Genomic DNA, 19,915 nt, shown 5'->3' on the forward strand with positions numbered 1-19,915 from the left:
TTCTCAGTGTGTTAAGAATGTTCTGTATATTTTCAATTTAGTGCAAATTCAATAATAATACTAATTTTAACTTATTCAAAGAGAAATATTCCCTACCACTATAATTAAAATTTGAAAAGCAAAGCCAAAAAAGGTACAGGTTTTAGATGGACAGAAGTTAGAATAAAAATGATAAACTACTCCATGTTCTAGAGTGTGCAGTCATAATTTTCAGACCAAATATGCAGTTGATAAGTTTTTTTGTTTGTTTTAAAAAGTGAAGTACCCCACTCTTTCCTCAATTTACTCTATTCAGAGATCAACCAGTGAGTCTCTCACCTCAAATATTAGGTCATAGCCCCTGAAGGTACTAATATCAAGCAGGGAAGAGATTGTGCACATGAAAGACCACAGTCCTGGGTCCCTCAGATGGAATCTGCAGACAGACATTCTCAAGAGCATGACTGGCACTGAGAGGGACTCCGTGAAATCAGAATATATCCTAGAGGCTATTGTGAGCTACTTACACCAAAAAAGGAAAACGGCATGAATAATCTCAAGATGAGTACTGAAAGATAGGGGCTTTGCACAGTACCTGTAGGCTAAGAGTCATCTTGAATTTATGTTCCGTAAAAGTTTCTCATCCTGTTCTTTCAATGCCAAAACCCCTCATGTTGGCATTTCCCTCCAGCAAGGCAAATCATTAGGGACAGAGTAGAAATGCAAGAAATAAGCATTAGCAGGATCTATGTTAACTCTTCAGCTTCAGAGATTTTAGATTCCTTCTAGCCCCATGTTTGGTATCACCACAAATATCCTCCAGCGTAGAGGGGCAAAGTCTTCCTCCAGATCCCCCATGAACCATATTAACATAGGTCAGGAGGTAGCAGGTAATAACGTTAAAAGCATATAAACCTCTGCTTTCTCCCCCCGCCCCCCAACTCAGAATTGAAAAAGGAAAAACAGGACAATAACTTTGGGTAGTAACCAAACTGGGTCTTCGTGATCTTGGGAGAAGGCTCTAGATATGACCACATCAAGAGCACAGACTCCATTTGGATGCAGACCAGGAACTGGGTGAGATTACATCTTCAAAGCACCTCGCTAGAATGGTTCCCAATAACCTACTGTGTAAAGAATCTGAACAGTCCAAGTCATGTAGGACATTAGTGTCATGATTAATAAAAGGCAACGTGGAACTTTGTCTGCTTCCGAGATGCACTTCGGTATCAGTGCTATGTAAGAACCTGAGAGCCTTTAGCATTAGCATCCTAGTCCAAATGCTGAGTTAGATCCTTACAACTTTTCTGCTTTCACCACTGTTGGCACCAGAACTGGGGGAAAAAAATCAAGTGTGGAATTTGGAAAGCATGCAATGTACATTTGTGCCTGTTAAGAAATGAAGAAGCATATCAAGAATTGCATTAACAGTTTATTTCATACATACAATGGACAATACATTTTAATTTTAATGTTTTCCCATGAAATCTCACTAGTATCAGACTGCAGCAATCAGTACAACAGAAACAAAAATAAAGGAGTATTTACAAGCACATTGTATAGTAATGAAAATGAATGATTAGATTTCTAAAGTGCAAAGTTGGCTATACAATACTGTACATAAACAAGTGTCTGCTTGCTTTCCTAGACTATGCACAGATATTGTATTGTCATGGTATATCAGCCAATTAGTCATACTAAATGCATAAATGGACCAAATCCTGCACTTGGATGCACATACAAGACTCCAACAGAAGCCCGTGAGAGATGGGCATGCACATTCAAGGACCTGATTTAGTCCTTTGGCTGTACAAAGTGTTACGTGCTAAATGATTACATTTCATATTAACCTAATAACATGGACCATGGAGTAAGACACATCATAAGTGTATTAAACGAGTTTAGAATATTTTCCTATTAAAGGACAGGTCTTGCTTTAATTATTAAGCTATTATGAGCCCTCATGTTAAATATTTTAAAAGGACAAAAACACCAAGAGCCTGATGTTCAGCTAGTACTTTAGTGTCCGACATCTTTGTGGCTGCAAATTTTGCCTCCACTGTGAAGTGCGAGCACAAGTATCAAGTCAGACATCAGATGTTTACATCAATTTTTTTTTTCTGGGTGTAACTAAAAGAAAATTGCACCCACAGATAGAGGCCATCACTAAAACCATGTCCTCATTGTAAGAAAGCAGAGGCCTACTAATGCTGATGTTAATAAATATTAAAAAGTCACCTTATGAAATACATTATCTTTTAAAAAATTACTAAAGGAAACCTTAGCAGAAGGAAACGTATTATATACATGTATATGTGCAGACCGATTGAAGCCCCCCAATTAGACTTTCTAAATGCTTGAGCAAATGGAATAGTTAACTCAAAGAATGGAGTGTCTATTTAAATACCTTAACAATATCTCCCCGCTTCATAACAACTCAAAAGGATCACCCATTACAGAATAACATCCTCTACTTATTTTCAGACTAAAATGTCTATATTCCTTGCCAAGGTGGGTGAGGTAAGATCTTTTATTGGATCAACTTCCGTTGGCGAGAGAGAAGCTTTCAAGCTATGCAGAGCTCTTCAGGCTGGGAAAGGTACTAAGAGTGTCACAGCATTTAGCTTTGACACTTACTTTCCCAGTTCTGAAGAAGAGCTCTGTGTAAGCTCAAAAGCTTTGTCTCTCTTACCAATAGAAGATGGTCCAGTAAACACTATTACCTCACTCACCTTGTCTCATTATCCCAGGACTGACATGGCTATAACACTGCATATATTCCTTGCCCACAAGCAAGACTACTCACTACATACCATAGGCTTTAAAATACAAGTAAACAAAAGTAAGTCTTGAGAAGCAACAAAGTTTAAGAGCACACACTCATTCCTTTAATCAGTTTTTAAAGCTACTCGTCTTGTGGTTACTGAAAACAGCTACAGCCTGGGACCAGCACAAGGTTACAGCCTGGCTTATGTAACGCCACTATCTAACACTTGAGTTGTACACAGCCAGCAAACATTTACAGTGAATTTCAATCAAACAAGCCACTTAGTTCCAGAAAGTAGAGGATAATACAATGCCAGGGTCCAAATGCCAGTAAATATGCAAGTTCATAAAATAAGCTTCTGGAAGGTTTTTGGGGGAAGATCTGGATAATGGTTACACAAAAACTATAGATTTGGATTTTAGGAAAAAATGTATATGCTACAGCACACACACGGTCAAATGCACCAAAGCAGGTACAAATCATGAACACACATGTGCAAGAAAATAAAAACAGTTAGGCGAATCTGTGCAATAGTCAGCAGCAGGGATTAAGAGAAAACTGTGTTTTATTAAATCTTAACTTTGATTAGAGGAGATAAAATTGTCAGTAGAAAAATGCCTCGATACAGGTTATTAAGAATAAAAAAGAGTAACAGTACATACTGCAAATTTAGGACTGGGAGCATGGAGCTAATCAGCTTATCCTTCAGTAAAATGAAAGCCACGTAATTGTAAGGATAGAATATACTTTAAAATAATTGAATTTTTGGCAACACCACATATTTGTCCTACTTCCTACCCCCATCCTCCACCTTCAACTCCATCACCACTACCAGTATGGGAGATCCTAAAATGGCCCCTATAATTATGCAGGAGACCAGAAGTTTCTCATCAGTAAATCAACACTTGGTGAAACTTTGGCCAAACATACTCAGCTCCCTTCCTTCAAAACTTGGGATGTAACAAGAAAGAAAAAAAAAAAAAAAAAAGTGGAGAAGTTTTGAGAGAGAAATATCTATCCAGCCTCTTTCAGCCCTGCCCCCCTCCCCAAACACCTAAACACCTCAAATAGTTAAAAATAGAAATGATCTTGTCCTTCACAAGCCATGGGAGAAATAGTTTGATTAGTTTATAGGGACATGTGTATTGAACTGATTAGGAGAAAGGTAAACTTAAAGGTAAAGGGGGGACGGATAGCTCATTGGTTTGAGCATTGGCCTGCTAAACCCAGGGTTGTGAGTTCAATCCTTGAGAGGCCATTTAGGGATCTGGGGCAAAAATTGGGGATTGGTCCTGCTTTGAGCAGGGGGTTGGACTAGATGACCTCTTGAGGTCCCTTCCAACCCTGATATTCTATGAAATTGAAAAGAGCTTTGCATCTGATCTGTCCATACTGGTTAGCACCACAATCATTCATATGTCTTGTAGCAATGAGCTGCCTGGTCCAGTCCAGTTTCTGTGAAAGTTCAGTTTCCCAACTTCATAAATTGCCTATTATTGACCAGCAGCTTCTTTGCTCCAGCTTTTGTGGAAAGTCACGATCTGCCAGGTAGCTACATCCAGTTCCACAGAAGATTTTTAATATCAAGACAGAGTCACTGAACTGGACTCTGTACTGAATGGAGACAGCAGAGCACTGGAGCATACTTTCCTTGTAACCTGCGATGCTAACCATATGGGTTGCTGTGTTTATCATCAGCTGAGGCTTTTTCAAGGTGTGTAGCTTCATTCCTAGGTGTAATGACTTGCAAAGCTCAAGCCTGGAAGACATACATACACACAAGGATCACTGTGACTAGTTGTGTGTGCCAGACAATCTTCTGACCAGTTACAAATGAAAATAGAAGTTTTCGTTGTCACAGTTGTATTGAACACATTACTGCTGAATGCCCATAACGACACCAAGTCTGCAAACTAACTTGTCTGAGAGCATAAGTCCTCAACAGTGAGGAAAGCTATAGAAAGAACAAGTTCTTCAGAGCACTTCCCTCTTCCAATCAGCCTCAGTCTTGCCTGGGGTCATTTTTTCCACAACTGCTCTTTATCAAGGTGCTGTTTTCAGATAGCCATTTAGGAAGCTGGGAGAAGATGCCATTTGTTTGAGAAAAAGGAGATCTAGAGATGGGTCTCCTTTGGGCTAAAACACCAACAATACTCACTGTCTATGATACCATTGACAGAGAGGTATTACCCAACTGAAAATACAGCACATTAATTACAGCTAAATGCATTCACCCGAGTTCTATGAAGCCACTGAATTTTAAGTACCCATAATTCAATCATTCTGGACCTTGCACAGTATTAAATTTGGAAAAAGTCTGGAAGTCTGACATCATGATATATTCATTTTAAGATTTTTTCCACTTACTTGCTGCCTCATTCTCCCATGCCACCAGCAGACTCCCAGTTTGAGATTAAAAGGCTTAAAAGTAAGCAGTTGGATAAAATAAACAAGCTTCGGCAGAAGCAGGTTACTATGAACTTGGGTATAGGGAAACCTGATTTAAAGTGAAGTAGAATGGAGTGTCCAGTTGTTTCAACTGCGTATAAACTGCATTTAGATTATGGAGAAATTCTGCTTCTGAAGTATAGTGAAGTGACTTCACTATAGAAGTTTTCACATGGATAAAGCTCAAATGAGAATTACTTTTCTTATTTATCAGAAACAAGAGAATGGGAATGAGTCAGGGTTTTAAGCCTTTGGAACAACCATGACTAGAAGACTGCTTCTGGCAAATTTCCATTTGTATCTTTTTTGTTCTGGGCACGTGACACTAAGTAGTAGGTAAAGAATTAAATCTCATGGAAAGAAACCATATCCTTAATTTTACCACCCTTTCCTATGGTGGGAAATACTAACTTCAGTATGCTATTCTCTGTATAGAAGCTAGCCTGAGACCACCACCTAAACTTAAAAAACACTTTCTATAAGCATGAGCTCATTCTGAGGTCCCAACTAAAAACAAAAAAAAAAAAGCATGGCTATAAATAATTTCATTTATAAATCCAGCCACATTCTCAATTAAGAGACTTTTACTAAACATAAATCAGTAAAATTAAACTTTAGGATTAAGAAGAATTAGAAAAGGGGATCTGAAATGAAAGCCCCAGAGTTCATTAAATACAACTTGTAGAAGGAATTCAAAGCACTTGTGGTGTTTAAGAGATCTGGCATCCACTGTCTTTTTGAGGCTTTATATCTGGTTCTTTCATAGGTTTCACTTCTTCCTCTGGTTTTGGTTTAGCCTGCAGACAAGAAAAGAGTTTGAAAAAGATTAATTAAAAGAGTCATGGGTTTCACACAATGTCCATATTATAGGTTTCAGCAGCAAGACCATGCAGAGTTTAGATATAATTGTCCACTAGTCTTCTCTATTCTCTCAGCTCAGGGCGTTCTGGCTTCTCCAACACAAAAATGTTAAATCTGCTGTATTTTATGATGGCTTGAAATGGAAAGCAGAGACTGGACTAAACTAAGTTCATCCAACTTACTGCACCTACTTTAGAAGTACAGCTGCAGCTGGTTTGAAGGCCATTGCCTTCTTAATGACATGACCCTTAAATTCTACCTTAAGAAATGGAGACAGGCAGAATAATAATACCACCACCTAAGTCCTATCTAGCACTTTTCATTCAGAGACAAAGTGCTTTACAAAGAAGGTAAATGTCATTACATGAGCCAAAGACAACTAGGAAACAATGGAGCTTCTAGGCTCTGGATTAACAGAAATTGTTCCATGAGGAGAGAAGGTGCTGGGAGCTTGGATTGTTGACCTATGACTGACTCAATGTGTGCTTTTTTGAAGGGGGAATTCCACCATCTACCTCTACCTCACAGGGGAGTGACAAAGCTTAAATGAAGCGTGCTATAAAAAGGCAAAATAGTAAGGACTGGCAGAAGGATAGTGTCCTATGATGCTGTTTAGCAATACCTCAAGCTACTAAAAGCAGATACATTAACATTCTGTGCCCACGTATACAATGTTTATTTATTTAATTACATTACACTGTCCCATGGCATTAGCTTCTATAGTACCTCAGTACCTCACCAACTTCACTGAATTTAACCTCAACACCCCTGAGGTGTGACAGCATTACTTCAGATTCACCGCTGGGGACACTATGGCACAGAGAGGTTCAGTGACTTGCCTAGTCACATAGTAGAACCAGGAATAGAACCCAGGTTTCCCAATTCCCCTGCATAGAGCCTACACCACAAGACCATCCTTCCTCTGTGTTTGCTCTATTGAGCAGGATAGGGCAGAGGGCGGTGGTGGAAAAGCAGCATGCCAACTCTCTACTATGTGTGGGATAAATTTGATGGGAGGGAGAGGAGGAACAATGTTAAGTAAAATATTCTTACACTGTCATCCTTTGGCCTCTTGGTGAGATCAAACGCAGCCAGTGTTTCAGGGGTCCAGTGTGCATGCAAGGCAGGAAATTCAAAAAGGATGGGCTCTACCAGGCCATAGTTCGCCTTCAGCTCCAGCTGAGGAGCCTCGGGTGGCACTTTCTGAAAGTAACTAAGACAGAATTTAATATTTTAAAAACACAGTAAACAAGGATTTGCAATTAGTTTATCTTTCTTCACTTTTGGGAGTAACTGGCCACTCCAAAAGGCATCACACTATTACTGCTGAAGTGGCCCCATTTTATTTAAGAATCTTAATGCTGGTATTATGAAAAGGCATTCAGTTCAGCAGGTTTCCCTGATGCTTCACAAGAACAGACAATTTCCCATTTGTGCTTCCTCCTCCCCAGTGACTACTTTAGTCATTTCCATCTGGTAACAGATTGGTTTTCTCCCCTTTGTTTTGGTGGAAGCAGAGATAAATGATGTTGTTTCAATTTACAGATACTTAAAATGCTATAGGAGAAAGGGGAAAGAGGCAGATGCAACAACTTTCCTCAATCTCCCTCAAGTCAGATGTTTGGCATGCCAGCATGCATTGATGCTGGCAACACTGCAACCACCAGAGAGCCCTGCTAGATTACAAAACCTGAAACACAGTATTTTATATCAAAATCTTTTGCAAAGCCACACCACACAATAGAAACTGCCACTTATCTTATGTTCAACACATATCGTGTTTATGCTCAAGCAGAGTTCTGTGACTATTGCTCTGTCAGCAGTATGGCATAAACAACATCTCAGGGAACAGGCCCTGGGCATCTGACTGTGTTTTGTTGAAGGGACATGCCATCAGACTTCTATGAATCTCTTTATATACTACTGTTACAAGTTAGAAATACAATCCATGTAACTGAAGATTAGCAAAATAAATTTCTCTATTTTTAGTTTACTGTGTTATTTGACACCACTTGTGTTCTATGATTGGCAAGGGGATTCAGAGGCTGGTGTAGTTCTTGTAACTATTCTGAACTCACTAGATTTAAAAGTTGATGTCCCTTCAAGAGTAAGTTGATAAATCAGTTAACTGAATGCCCCATTTACCATAGTTACTTTGGTGCACTTGACAATCAGCAAGGCCACACAGCTCAGGCAATGTTATAGATTAACTTTAGAAAAGCCAGCAAAGAAAGTACAAATATAGGTTTTTATTTAGGTCCTATAAAAACAATGGCTAAGTTTAGGAAAGTCACAAGCAAAGACAAGATTCAAAGTTTACTTATATTACATACACATGCAGAACGTAGACACTCTTCCAGTTTCTTTAATACACTGAAGCAAATTCTTTAGTAAGGGCAAGATTCTAAACTTTACAAAGAACAATCTAACCTTAAAATTAATAATAAATGAAGGATTTAAAAAAAAAAAAACCAAGTAGGAAATATATACTTACATGAATCCATTTTCTCTCTGGCATTTTTCTAGGGTATTCTTAACCAGACTTCCTAGTTTCCTAAAGAAGAGGTGGCCAGAGGGTTTGGCAGTAGTCCCAGGCCCTTTGGTTTCACCATATTCTTTGCATAATGCTTCAGCCTTGACAAAAACTTCACAAGAAAGGAATGTGAAAAAGTTACAATTGGCATAAAACTGCACTTACAATTCAAATAAGAGATAAGAACAGACCCAGTAATCCCTCCAAGATTCTGATTAGATAAAGCAGAAGCAGCTGGTTTCAGGCTGACTCCTCCAACCATGGCCAAAACATCAGTATAGTCAGTAAAAGAGTAGACAACTTTTTGGGTGGGGAGGACAGACAAGTATTCTTATTTGCAGAGACAAGTAGAAGTGGGACTGTAAAACAAGAACTGGAACTACATAGCTACGGAACTGAACACAGTCCTGAAAGAATTCAGGGACAGACTAAGGGGAACACCACTGTGGGTGTTTGGTATGATGATAAGCCAAGCACATGAAAGAAGCCTGAAATGTACAGTTGTGCCCTGAAGGACCAAGGGAAAACTTCAAGAAGGATGCTTTTCTATGACCCTTTTGTTCTGCGTAGCCTGTTTGAGGGGGACGGGGGTGTGCTCTCTAGAAATGCAAGACTTACTTTAATAAAGCTAATCCAAAGTGAACCTACCTAGTTTAACTCTTGCCAAGTGTAAGACAAGATATGTTATGTAGACTTTTCAACTGATTTTCCCCTATTTGTTCTTTAAAATATATATAATGTTTTAAAGTTACTCCATTTGAATCGTCAATTGCGCTGTGGTAAAGTTACTGGGGTATAGTCATTGGGAAGGAAACAGTACCTACCCTGGATCACCTAGATGAGAAAGCTGCACCAGAAGTAAACCCAGATACAAGTTGCAGTCAGGAATGGTCCTGAGGAAAGCCAGCAGATCGTGAGGAATGGTGGGAATAGGGGTATGTCTACACAGGGATAAAAAAAACCCCATGCCTGGCCCGGGTCAGCTGACTCAGGCTTGCAGGGCTCAGATTCCAGGGCTGAAAAATTGCTGTGTAGACCTGCGGGCTCAGCTGGGACTCTGCAGTCCGAGCCCGAATACTGACAGTATTTTTAGCTCTGCAGCCCAAGCCCCGTGATTCAAGGCTGGCCATGGCCATGCTACAGGTCTTTTATCCCTGTGTAGACATGAGGTTACAGACATCTCTAATAGCAACTTTAGGAACAAGATCAAGTAAAATAATTGCGCTCTCTAGCCATGGGAACTTAGATATAAATGAAGATATTATGATTGAGTATTAACTCAAATTTTATATTACCATTAGTCCCTTGATACAAATATTTAAGTTCATAGAAACGTAGGGCTAGAAGGGACCTTGAGAAGTCATCAAATCCAGCCCCCTATGCTGTAGAAGGACTTAGTAAACCTAGACCATCCCTGACAGGTGTTGGGCCAGCCTGTTCTTAAAAACCTCCAGTGATGGGGATACCACAACCTCCCTTGGAAGCCTATTCCAGAGCTGAACTACCCTTAGAATTTCTTTGCTTAATATCTAACCTAACTATAAGTCTTAATTTGTATCGAGAGACCATTACAGTTCCTGTCCTAGCTTCTGTGGACATGGAGAGCAATTGCTCACAGTCCTTTTTATAATAGTCAACATATTTGAAGACCATTATCAGGTCCCTCTCTGCCCCCCTCAGTCTTCCTTTCTGAAGACTAAACATGCCCAGTGTTTTAACCCTTCCTAAACCTTATCATTTTTGTTGCTTTCCTCTAGAGTCTCTTCAATTTGTTCCCATCTTTCCTTCAGTGTGGCGCCCAGAACTGGACACAGTACTACAGCTGAGGCTGCACCAGTGCTGAATAGAGCAGGACAATTACCTCCTTGTCTTACAAAAGATACTCCTGTTAATTCACCCGAGAACAGAGGTGGGCAAACTACGGCCCACATCCAGCCTACAGGACCGTCCTGCCCGGCCCCTGAGCTCTCCACTGGGGAGACTAGCCCCCGGCCCTCCCTGGCAGCCATGCAGCGCTCTGGGCAGCAGGGCTGCGCACTCCTGCAGGGCAACACGGCAGCGTGTCTGGCCCCGGCTGGGCGACATGCCGCTCAGAGCAGCATGGTAAGGGGGCTGGTCCCGGGGGGCAGTTAGGGGGCAGCTGGATTGAGTGGAGGTTCTGGGGTGCGCGGTCGGGACGGGGGAACAGGGGGTAGTTGGATAGGGCAGAGCTTCTGGGGGGGCATTGGATGGGTCGGTGGTTCTGAGGGGGGCAGTTAGGGGGTGGGAAGTGGAAGGGGTTGGATAGGGGACGGGGGCCAGGCTGTTTGGGAGGGGCACAGCCTTCCCTATCTGGCCCTCCATACAGTTTCACACCCCGATGCGGCCCTTGAGCCTAAAAGTTTGCCCACCCCTGCCCTAGAATATTAGGGTTTTTCACAGCTGCATCACACTGTGGACTCATTCAATTTGTGATCCACTATACCCCACCCCGATCCTTTTCAGCAGCATCATGACCTTTCCAGTTACTTCCCGTTGTGTAATTGTGCATTTCCTTCTTAAGTGAAGTACTTTGCAATTGTCTTTGTTAAAATTCATCTGGTTGATTTCAGACCTATTCTCTACTTTCCTCAAGGTCATTTTGAATTCTAATCCTGTCCTCCAAAATTCTAACTCCTCCTCGCTGGTTTGATGTCATCTGCAAATTTTATAAGTGGATTCTCCTCTCCATTGTCCAAGTCATTAATGAAAATATTAGATAGTACTAGATCCAGGCCTCACCCCTGCAGGACCTCTCTAGATAAGCCCTCCCAGCCTGACAGCAAATCATTGAGAACTACACTCTGAGTATGTTCTTTCAGCCAGCTGTGCACGCACCTCAGAGTAATGTCATCTACACCACATTTCCCTAATTTCCTTATGAGACTGTCATGTGGGACTGTGTCAGAAGCCTTACTAAAAATCAAGATATACCACATCTACTGCTTCCCCCATCCGCTAGGCCAGTAATCCTGTCAAGAAGTAAATTAGGTTAGTTTGAAATGATTTGTTCTTAACAAATCTATGCTGCATATTTCTTATAATCCTACTATCCTTCAGGTGATTACAACCTGGTTGCTTAATAATTTGCTCCAGTATCTTTCCAGATATCAAAGTTAGGCTGACTGGTTCTATAATTCCCTGGATCCACTCTGTTCCCTTTTAAAGATAGGTATTAGGTTTGCCTTTCTCCAGTCCTCTGGGACCTCAACTGTCCTCCATTCTGAGATTGCTTCAGCTAGTTCCTTAAGGACCCTAGGATGAATTTTATCAGACCCTGACAACTTGAACACATCTAACTCAGTGGTTCTCAACCTGCAACCCATGGGCCACATGCAGCCCAACTGGCACATAGCTGCGGCCCACAATGGTAAATAGGTTGAGAACCACTGATCTAACTTATCTAAATATTCTTTACCCTGTTCTTTCCCTATTTTGCTTTGTGTTCCTTCCCCCTTGTTCTTAATATTGTGTTGAATATCCGGTCACCATAAACCTTTTTAGTGAAGACTAAAGCAAAATAGGCATTAAACACCTCAGCCTTCTTGATGGCATCAGTTATTAGCTCTCCTTCCCCACCAAGTAGAGGACTTATACTTTCCTTCATCTTTCTCTTGCTCCTAATATATTTAAAGAACCTCTTCTTAATGCCTTTTATGTCCCTTGCTAGGTGTAACTCATTTTGTTATTTCACCTTTCTGATTTTGTCCCGACATGCTTGTGCTACTCTTTTATAACTCTTCCTTAGCAATTCATCCATGCTTCTACTTTTTGTGGGATTCCCCTATGATTCTCAGGTAATTCAAGAGCTCCTGATGGTGCCATCTTTAGGACACTTTTTTTAAGCCTGCCAAAAGCTTCAATTTATCTGGTGTTTTTAGGCTAACAGGATAAAGTACATTACGATAAAATGGAATATTGCATTACCAGATGTAACAAGGAGTTGGACCCTGCCTCTGTTTCCCTTTCTTGGACTTTCCAATAACTGCACCCAGACTGTCGTGCAAGTCACACAACATCCCTTTTTGGGGTCAGATTTATTAAAACATCAGAGTACAAATGTCAACTTAAAACAAGTCTTTTCCCAACACCAGAGTTCTGCAGACTTTTAATGGGCTCATAGTTTGTTTCAAACCCAGGTTCTGCTGCCTGGCATTTCCTCAAGTCTCTTCCCTCTTAAGGCTTCTGCCCCCCCCAATACAGGTTGCTCCCTCCAGGCCTTTTCACCTGGCTAGCATGGACAGTTCATTCCACAGTCCTCTGTGATCCTGGTCCTCTAAAGATCTCTTTCCTCTCTGGATTCCCCTGATGGAGTCTCCCGATGATCTCTCTCCTCCCCAAACTGACAGAACTCCCTCTCGCAGGAACTTCAGTCTTTAACTACATCATATTAAGCCATTCAATACAACCATGCACACTCAGTCTGCCCAAGCCAAAATGAGGGGTAGAACCTGTAATATTAGGGAAGACTGAACTAAAGGAAGTCAGAAATTCTAATACAAATCTACAAACAAGAAGAGAGCCACAGGTTCACAGAAGACAACATTAGAAATAGGATAAAATAAGTGCAAAGAAAAATTTAAACTGCTCTTGAACTCGCTAGTATCTAAGTACTGTACTTTTCAATATGTGTATTCATATATCTGCTTTATCCGTGCAAGTAACTCATTTAATATTAAATAGAATGAATGGGTCTATCACCAGAACACAGCAGTTGGAAATGGAAGAGTTTTAGAATGTGGAAAACAAACTGTCTTCAGCCTCACTAAGCAACATCTAACAGCCATGCACCTGTAATGCCTACAGGTTTAGTGAGGACATGCCTAATTTTGCTGCAGTATGATGTGCAGCCAATCCACCAGGAGCATGCACTTACCACAGGGTTTATATCCTCCTCCCAAAATAGGGGCGTAGCAGATTAAGTTGACATTGGTCTCCTTGTTGTGTATTTTCTTTGTATCACACATTTCTGGACTCTGGACACACTAAGGACTCCAAAAGGTCGTCAGTGATTTTAGATAGCTAGTATGCATTGATTGCCTATGTTAGGGGGCTTATTCCTTCATCCACTTACTTCCCTAGTCCTTCTTGCATGAACAGAGAGCAACAATACCCAAAGTCCAAAAGGTGCAAACAATTTGATGTTTATTGGGGTGAACTTCCAGCAAGCATGATTCCAGGTTCCTTTCTTAGTGTCCCCCTTCCCAGCTCTGACACCACAGAGCCATACCTGTGCCCCTGTTCCCCCCTTAGCAAAACATGATTCCAATTTCCCCACCCCCATTCTCCCCTTTTCTTCCTGATTGACTGCAGACTATATCGTAAAACTTGAGTTCTGCTTAGCTATACCTTAATCAATCATTTTACTGGAATTTAACTAACCAATCCTAACATATTGTAACATGATAGAACAACAAAGAAAGGAGGATTTCGCATCCCCTATCACTATAGTCCCCATTTCCCTATTGTTTGTTTGCATAATCTCTGTCTGGTTCTGTGATTGTTTCTGTCTGCTGTATAATTAATTTTTCTGGGTGTAAACTAATTAAGGTGATGGGATATAATTGGTTAAATAATCATGTTACAATATGTTAGGATTGGTTAGTTAAATTCCAGTAAAATGATTGGTTAAGGTACAGCTAAGCAGAACTCAAGTTTTACGATATAGTCTGCAGTCAATCAGGAAGAAAAGGGGCGAATGGGAACAGGGAATGGGGGTGGGGAAATTGGAATCATGTTTTGCTAAGGGGGAAATGGGAACAGGGACACGAGTAAGGCTCTGTGGTGTCAGAGCTGGGAAGGGGGACACTAAGGAAGGAACCTGGAATCATGCTTGCTGGAAGAAGTTCACCCCAATAAACACTGAATTGTTTACACCTTTGGACTTTGGGTATTGTTGCTCTCTGTTCATGCGAGAAGGACCAGGGAAGAAAGCGGGTGAAGGAATAAGCCACCTAACAGCCTACTCTAATACAACCTTGATAATGTGTTTATTTGGCTTTAACACAAACATTTGGATATTTTGTGAGCTAATCTGAATTATGAAAACTAACATTTTTTTAATATTCTCTAAACAGTACGACAGCAGATGTTCCAGGAGGGATTTGAGAATGTGGCATCCATACTTACATTTTTCTGATTCCTGCAGAGATCTGATTGCTTCTCCACATTTATCGCTGGCCAGTAAAGTTTGACCATGGTAGCAGTATGACTGATGAGAGAAGAATATAGGTACTAGCATCAATCAACAATTTCCTGTCACCACATCAGTTTTGCTATTTTTCCTCCTCACTGGATGGGGATCGTGTACAGCTAAACACTAGCCAGAATGGCAAGATCTGCATCTCTCTGCAGCTGCCATCGGTTGCACAGTCAACCAGCAGGGGGTGCAGGGAGGTAACATGACACAGCACTCACTGGTGCCTAAGCACAAGTCCCTTCAGCAGGGAAGAAACCCAGTTTTCATGATGAAAACCAGGTACAATGAGAGTTTAGGTTTTTTACATCTATGAAAAAACTTCACTGAATTCAGAAAGGCAACAGAAACATTCCAGCTTTTCTGAACTGTAATGGCAAGGTTGAAGTGGGACTTCACCACACTCCCATTTTCTCCCTTTCATAAAACTATCTTGGGCTCCTATGCTCAAATAGGGTTCCTACTGGAGCACAATATCAAATGCTCCTTTTCATTTGTAAAAGCCCACTCCACTTAGATTAGGCCCAAAACACAATATAAATATTCTCAAGATGCAACATATATATATTTTCCTTGCTGTATTGTGAAGCTGAATACAACAGCATTACCGTATTCCATCATTGTCCATATTACAAGGGTTACACACAGCTGGTCTTAACAAATAGCACAAATCAAACCCAGCCCTGCCTTAATTTTCTCACCCATTCACAAGATAAACAGCCTCTGGCTACAGACACAAACTAAGAGAAAGTCAAAGTATTTTTCTTTTTAAAACTAAAATTTGGTCAGATCGGAAGCAGCAACTAATTACAGAGCTGCTGGTCCTTGATGGAGAATGTTATGCCAGGAGATCAGCCAGGCTCTAGCAGAACATGCATGCTAAAGGCAGCTTGGGGGTGGCAACTGATGTTATCAGGTCCTATCTTATCCATATCTAATTCCAGTGTAGACAGAATATACACCTTTGTTCGCAATCTACAAAGTATGCATTGTAAGGTATCATTTAAAACTGGTTTCAATATTTCAGGCTGTGATGACCCCCCCCCCCCCAAGAAGTGACAGCAAATTACTGTAGATGCTCACAGGAGCATACTCGTGGCATTGCCACCCTTACTTCTGTATTGCTGCTGGTGGCCGTACTGCCTTCGGAGCTTGGTGGCCAGAGAGCAGCAGCTGCTGTACCCCCAGCTCCCCTGCCTCCTGGCAATATTTTTGTGATCTCATGACCCCCCCCCCACAATAGCCTTGTGACCCTCTTTTGTGTTAGGACCCCCAGTTTTAGATGCACTGATTTAAAAATGCATAATTTGTTGATCAGCATTATTATGGCAAAATGAAAATAGCAGCATAATATTTGAAACTATAAACTTCTTCCTATATAAACAAGCTGAAATCATGACCAAAGTATGTTTTTTCCTGGGAAGTCTGGGGAGTGACCTATAAGTTCCTCAGAGACAAAGGGCAAGCTGATGCCTGAGCCATGTGTAAACAAGGCTGATGGACAGTTACCTGCCAAGTGACCATTCTTTGGCAGGAAAGGGGAGGCAGGGCAAAAATTTACGTATTAGTGAAGAAATAGCATGGAGTTTCCTTCTACACAGATTGCCTGCTGCCTTGCTCCCAGCTGGAAATGCTTCTTAAAGTGAGGACAGGACTATAGAAAGAAGGGACAGACACCCCCTTCTCTCTCCCTGCCCATCACATTCACTGCAACTAAAGAGACAAAGGAAGCAGCCGTTGGACTCTGTGGGAGGGGTACTGACCTAAAGAGTTTGGTCAGTAAAACTGCTGAAAGCATGTGGCAGAAGAAATTTGTTTTGAATCTAATATAGGTTGTTAGGCACTAGTAAGCGTTTTACCTCTTTTTTTTTTTTTGGTTAACTTTCTGACTTTTATGCCTCATAACTTGTACTCCAAATCTCTCTGTAGTTAAAACAGTAAAACCAGTTTATTATCTAAATCTAATCCAACGTGTTCAAGTTGAAGGGTCTGGGTGACTCTATTTGGGGTAATAAGTTATGTGCACATTATTCCCTTAAAGGAATAATGGGGGGGGGGGGGAGGGATAGCTCAGTGGTTTGAGCATTGGCCTGCTAAACCCGGGTTCAATTCTTGTGGGTTCAATTCTTGAGGGCGCCATTTTGGGATCTGGGGCAAAAATTGGGGATTGGTCCTGCTTTGAGCAGGGGGTTGGACTAGATGACCTCCTGAGGTCCCTTCCAACCCTGATAGTCTATGATTCATAAATTTAGAGATGTGATCAACTCTGAATTACACCTGGAAGTAGATTGGATATCAGTGCAGAGAATAGAGCACAAGTATTAAATGCTCAGATTGACCTGCCCCAATTGTGGAGGTGAGTAACTACATTAAATTCTACAGGGCACAAATTGCATCTTATTCTAGAAGAGTGTATTTTTAAATACTACAGGGACTGCAATATGTCAATGTGGTGACAAGGACAAATGATAATTGACTCCCATTCCCCATCTAACTCCTAGATAACCTTTAGAAACCCTTTTGAAGTGTTCACAGATTGGTTACAGAGTACTCACATAAGCCATATAGAAACATGTCTTCAAGTGTAAGTACTTTCTCCATTTAATAGTGTATGCTGGATCCAAACTGGATAACATTTGATCTAGAATTACATAAACAATATTTTTTTCTAAATCATTAAAAAAAAACCCCATATTCAGAGCAGCACCCTGGTCCAGTTAAGTGTATCTATAGACCATAAGTATGAAATAGCTGTAACCTCAATTAAGTGCACCAATTATACCCGCAGCTGCAAAAAGAGACTTACGCTGCATGAAAGCATCAAGTTAAAAATTATTTAAAAACCCAATTAAAAAAAAAATCTGGGAATTCCCTTTTGTTTGCTAAACAAACATGCAATTTTCATTGCTAAACAAAGACAAGGAATTCCCAGATTCATAAGTTTCAGTTTCTGTTTGAGGTAGCCAAGGCAAAAGAACACAGCTTTAAGTTGAAGCTTTTCTGTATTTCCTTTTATTTAAATTAAACAGCCCATATTACTGCAAAACTATTACAAAACTTTTAAATATTTTTCAGTAATTTTTGTTAGTATATTCTAATAATAATTTTATTTTTCCCCAATTCAAACTGGTATTTACCAGTGCCCTATCAGAAACTAATTTTTTCTAGGAAATAGCCAGCCTTGCCCTGAGGAGCTGCTGTTGAACAACTCAAGACACTCCTTTAATCTTCATCCACCCCCTTTTGTCTACTAATTTACTATCATAGCTGGCTGAAGAACAGAACCAGAACAAAATCACCCACAGAGCTAAAAGGACATTGCCTCTAGACCCGCCCATTATAAATCTGTTATATTGAGAACTGACACTTGATGATTGTCACTTAGGATATGATTTCAAATTACTGACTGGAAGCACAGACATGCTGTTAACACTGTCCACAAAGAAACTGTAGCAGGGTTACATCTCTTAATTGCAATGTTAGTGGTTTGTTTGTTTTTCTGCAAGGCATACAAACTAAATCACTAAGGACTCAAAGGACATTGTAATTTAACTTACCAGCTTTTTGGTAGAAATTGGCTGTTTCATAGGCCAGAGCAGCTATCAGACCAGGATTGTGTTTCAGCTCAATAGCTCGGGCAATTGTCACTAAAACCATTAATAAAATGTAATTGCAGACAGTCAACTTTATCGATAAAATTAAGGCATAACTATCGTCTGAACAGAATAGCTCTAAATGAGTACAAAAGAAAACCTGACAATATGGGCATGGTTAGGCTGCAGGGAGATTAGTTTTCAATTTCTTTATTTCAAAATATTTAGACCTTTAGTTTATTAGATGTTTTTGTATTGCGTTAAGCGAGGGTGCCTGAGAAGGGTGGAGAACAAGAATCTCCTAGAGAACTTCTCTAAAACCGATCAACAAATATTTGTAATGTTTTATTGTCATTTGTATAACAAAAGTGAAGAATTTGATTCTGGCGATGCAATCAACCCCAAACCGCAGTACTTTGGGAGAACACTGGCGGTCACCATCCGGGAGACATTATGAACCACAAAAGAAATCCACAGATAAATACCCCCATTATTTTTTTACCTTCTTGAGCTTCAGCTTGGCACTGGATGATGTAGGAGTCTATAAGTCGAGCTTCTAAATCCCTTCCCTTTTCTACAGGTGTAATCAGCTTGGGGATATGGCTCTCCTAAGTAGTAGAGAGACAGTCAGTTTCAAAGTTAGTTCAAATCTAAAAGACACCACTACTAAATGTCATGTTTTTTTCCAGATACCGTGACAAAGTTCCTCCTCTGCCTTGGTGTGTCCTGTGCTTATTGGCAGATTTGCTTGCCTCAGAGATTCACGGCAGCCCTCGGTTTGGCCACTTTTGCTAGTGGCTCAAACCTGCCGTTCACTCAGCTAACCTCATCACTGGCCAGCATGGGAAAAAGGAAGAAGAACAATCCCTGCAGTCTCTGCTGATCCACCACGTGGTTCAGGGAACAGACCAGAGACCTTACCCTCTGGTGGAACCCACAGTCCAGGTCAACTCCTCCTGTTTTTGATCAGGAGTTGGGGTGTTTGAGGGGAACCCGGGCCCGCTCTCTACTCCAGGTTCCAGCCCAGGGCCCTGTGGACTGAAGCTGTCTCGAGTGCCTCCTGGAACAGCTGCGCGACAGCCACAACTCCCTGGGCTACTTCCCCATGGCCTCCTCCTAACACGTTCTTTATCTTCACCATAGGATCTTCCTCCTGGTGTCTGATAATGCTTGTACTCCTCAGTCCTCCAGCAGTACACCTTCTCACTCTCAGCTCCTAGTGCCTCTTACTCCCAGCTCCTCACACACATGCCACAAACTGAAGTGAGGTCCTTTTTAAACTCAGGTGCTCTGATTAGCCAGCCAGCCTGCCTGCCCTCATTGATTCTAGCAGCTTCTTAATAGGCTCCAGGTGTCCTAATTAGTCTGCCTGCCTGAATTTGTTCCAGCAAGTTCCTTCTGTTTCAAAAAAAAAAAAAAAAAAAAAAAAAAAAAACTGCCCCTAGTACCTTACCCAGGGAAAATGGACCTGCTCAATCTGGGACTAATATATCTGCCTTCTCACACTCTCCTGTAGCCAT

The 19,915-nt window shown here is 41.0% G+C and overlaps 1 protein-coding gene across 7 annotated transcripts in view; it reads right to left on the minus strand.

The window, feature by feature from the left end:
* Window positions 1-1,685: 1,685 nt before the first annotated feature.
* BROX (BRO1 domain and CAAX motif containing) overlaps window positions 1,686-19,915 on the minus strand; it is a 28,580-nt gene continuing 10,350 nt past the window's right edge. For all 7 annotated transcript variants that reach the window (XM_084623995.1, XM_084624000.1, XM_084623999.1 and 4 more), the window contains 7 exons: window positions 18,898-19,003; window positions 18,360-18,449; window positions 17,358-17,443; window positions 14,736-14,817; window positions 8,550-8,700; window positions 7,109-7,268; window positions 1,686-5,991 (listed from right to left, as the gene is read on the minus strand). In XM_084623995.1, coding sequence (XP_084480121.1) covers window positions 5,905-5,991; window positions 7,109-7,268; window positions 8,550-8,700; window positions 14,736-14,817; window positions 17,358-17,443; window positions 18,360-18,449; window positions 18,898-19,003 — 762 coding nt within the window. In that variant the 3' untranslated portion in view covers window positions 1,686-5,904. The remainder of the gene's footprint in view (window positions 5,992-7,108; window positions 7,269-8,549; window positions 8,701-14,735; window positions 14,818-17,357; window positions 17,444-18,359; window positions 18,450-18,897; window positions 19,004-19,915) is intronic.

This window comes from Lepidochelys olivacea (genome assembly GCF_965140295.1).
Source record: "Lepidochelys olivacea isolate rLepOli2 genome assembly, chromosome: 3".
Lineage (NCBI taxonomy): Eukaryota > Metazoa > Chordata > Testudines > Cheloniidae > Lepidochelys > Lepidochelys olivacea.